The sequence below is a fragment of the Gavialis gangeticus genome, unplaced genomic scaffold, assembly GCF_001723915.1.
Source record: "Gavialis gangeticus isolate Ggan-Ray unplaced genomic scaffold, GavGan_comp1, whole genome shotgun sequence".
Classification (NCBI taxonomy): domain Eukaryota; kingdom Metazoa; phylum Chordata; order Crocodylia; family Gavialidae; genus Gavialis; species Gavialis gangeticus.
The window spans coordinates 3,828,610-3,830,393 of record NW_017729028.1 but is presented as its reverse complement, the minus strand read 5'-3'; the positions used below and the strand labels follow the sequence as shown (position 1 = coordinate 3,830,393).

The 1,784-nt window shown below is 39.4% G+C and overlaps 1 protein-coding gene across 2 annotated transcripts in view; it reads right to left on the bottom strand.

The window, feature by feature from the left end:
- Nucleotides 1-1,029: 1,029 nt before the first annotated feature.
- LOC109300134 overlaps nt 1,030-1,784 on the bottom strand; it is a 7,178-nt gene continuing 6,423 nt past the window's right edge. The window contains exon 2 of one of the 2 annotated variants that reach the window (XM_019520719.1): nt 1,030-1,603. In XM_019520719.1, coding sequence (XP_019376264.1) covers nt 1,125-1,603 — 479 coding nt within the window. In that variant the 3' untranslated portion in view covers nt 1,030-1,124. Of the gene's footprint in view, nt 1,772-1,784 lie in introns of both variants that reach the window. The other variant, XM_019520720.1, reaches the window with a different exon arrangement.

Below are 1,784 nucleotides of genomic sequence, written 5' to 3'. Positions count from 1 at the left end.
GTGATAAAGGGCTTGGAAGGAAAGCCAGATTAAGACACATTGAAAGAAATAGGCATATTCATCTTGTGGAAAAGTTGCTTAAGAGAAGACATGATAGCTGTGCTCAAATATCTGAAAGGTGTCTCTAGTGGGTTATGGAATAGGAGAAAGATCCGACACAATTTACTGATTTATTTGATGCGCCTGGCTGGGGAAGTATTTGGTAGATTGCACAATTTCACAATGATTGCACACTTAATTCATACAACACAATTTTATTTTAAAATTCTTTGTTATACATATAACACTGCTTAGCTTTAAGAAATCCTTCCCAAACAATGCTATAAGAATTAGTATTATAAAAACAACTACAATTACAAGTAAAGGTTAAATTGGAATCAATACTATTATTTCTCATGGTATACTTACAGTCCTAGAATTCCTAGAAACCAAATCTCCAAGGATACTTTCATTCTTTAGTTATGGTTTTAGGGTTGGTCTCAGCAGTGATAGGAACAAGTCTCCTTCCTTCAGTCCCACTCGGGCACTCCACGGCTTTAGTGTGAACGGGAGTTCTTGTTCACGGAAAGCGTAGTTCAGGGGATCAGTCTGACCCGGCCTACACTTGCGATTCTTCCTTCAGTGTTCTGCAAGTGAGGTTACCTCCAAATTGGGACTGTAGGTTACAGTTTTTATTGGGTGAGTTGCCGTCTTGGGCCCCTCCTACCCAAACCTGTCACTACTTGCAAATTTGGGCTTGGATCTTTTACCCAACAAATTCCTTTCCTGGGTCGTCTTTGGGAAATTTGCCACACCACTGCTGTGACCTCTTTTGCCAACCCCCTTCCAAAAGCCTCTAGGTTTCGATCTCTCGGAATGTTTGCCCAAGGGTCGCTTTTAGGTTAACTTTGTTAAAGGCCTCTAGAGATAAAATTCAAGAACCAATTCATTCGGCACATTCACTGCAAGGCCTCTAAAGATAAAATTCAGAATCAAGACATTCAACACATAGGCAAAAACAAGCAATGGACTAGATAAGAAGATGAACCTTGCCTTTTTTCTAAACTGGCTAATGGGTATTTATTACAAAAATTCAAACTATTACATTCAGTATGACATCCCCCCATGCCCATTAGGCAGTTTGATTACCATTGTATTTCATTTCTAAGCCTTGCAAACTTATTCCAGTAATCCCATGACAACATACACAAAATTAATTTTCCTAAAATGATTAACCCAAACAATCCTATGATGCCTATTATAACATATATCACCCATTTTCCGGAAAATACAGTCTTTATGGTGTTCCATAGTTGTTGTCCTATTGATCCTATTTTGTGTATAGTATATTTAACACCATTCCCCACTGTGTTTCCAGTTGTGGCTAGTCCTTCTAACACTGAGGCAGATGGTACATTGAGGACCTTGCTAGCATTGAGTAATTTCAGGTAAGTAATGTGCTCTCCATAGTCCTTTGACAACATTAGTAATTGCCCGGTTTCCGAGTTGAACGATATATGAGCCAGATTTAATTGCTGCAAGTTAACGTCCCACATGGAGAGTTGGGAATACACGTTATTCTCCTCAGTTGTGCTCCAGTGATCTGCGGCGATCCATGGAATACCTGTTTCAGACCAAAGTACTACTCCCATACTTGAGTGCAGATCATTAATTTTTGGCTCTATTATACATACACATTTCCTAGCTAATGTATCTTTCCAAAACTGAGCCCTGGGCTCAGAGGGCTGGAGTTGAGGGATATTATATTTTATGTTCATTATTTCCCCTGTACCTCTCCAGAACTG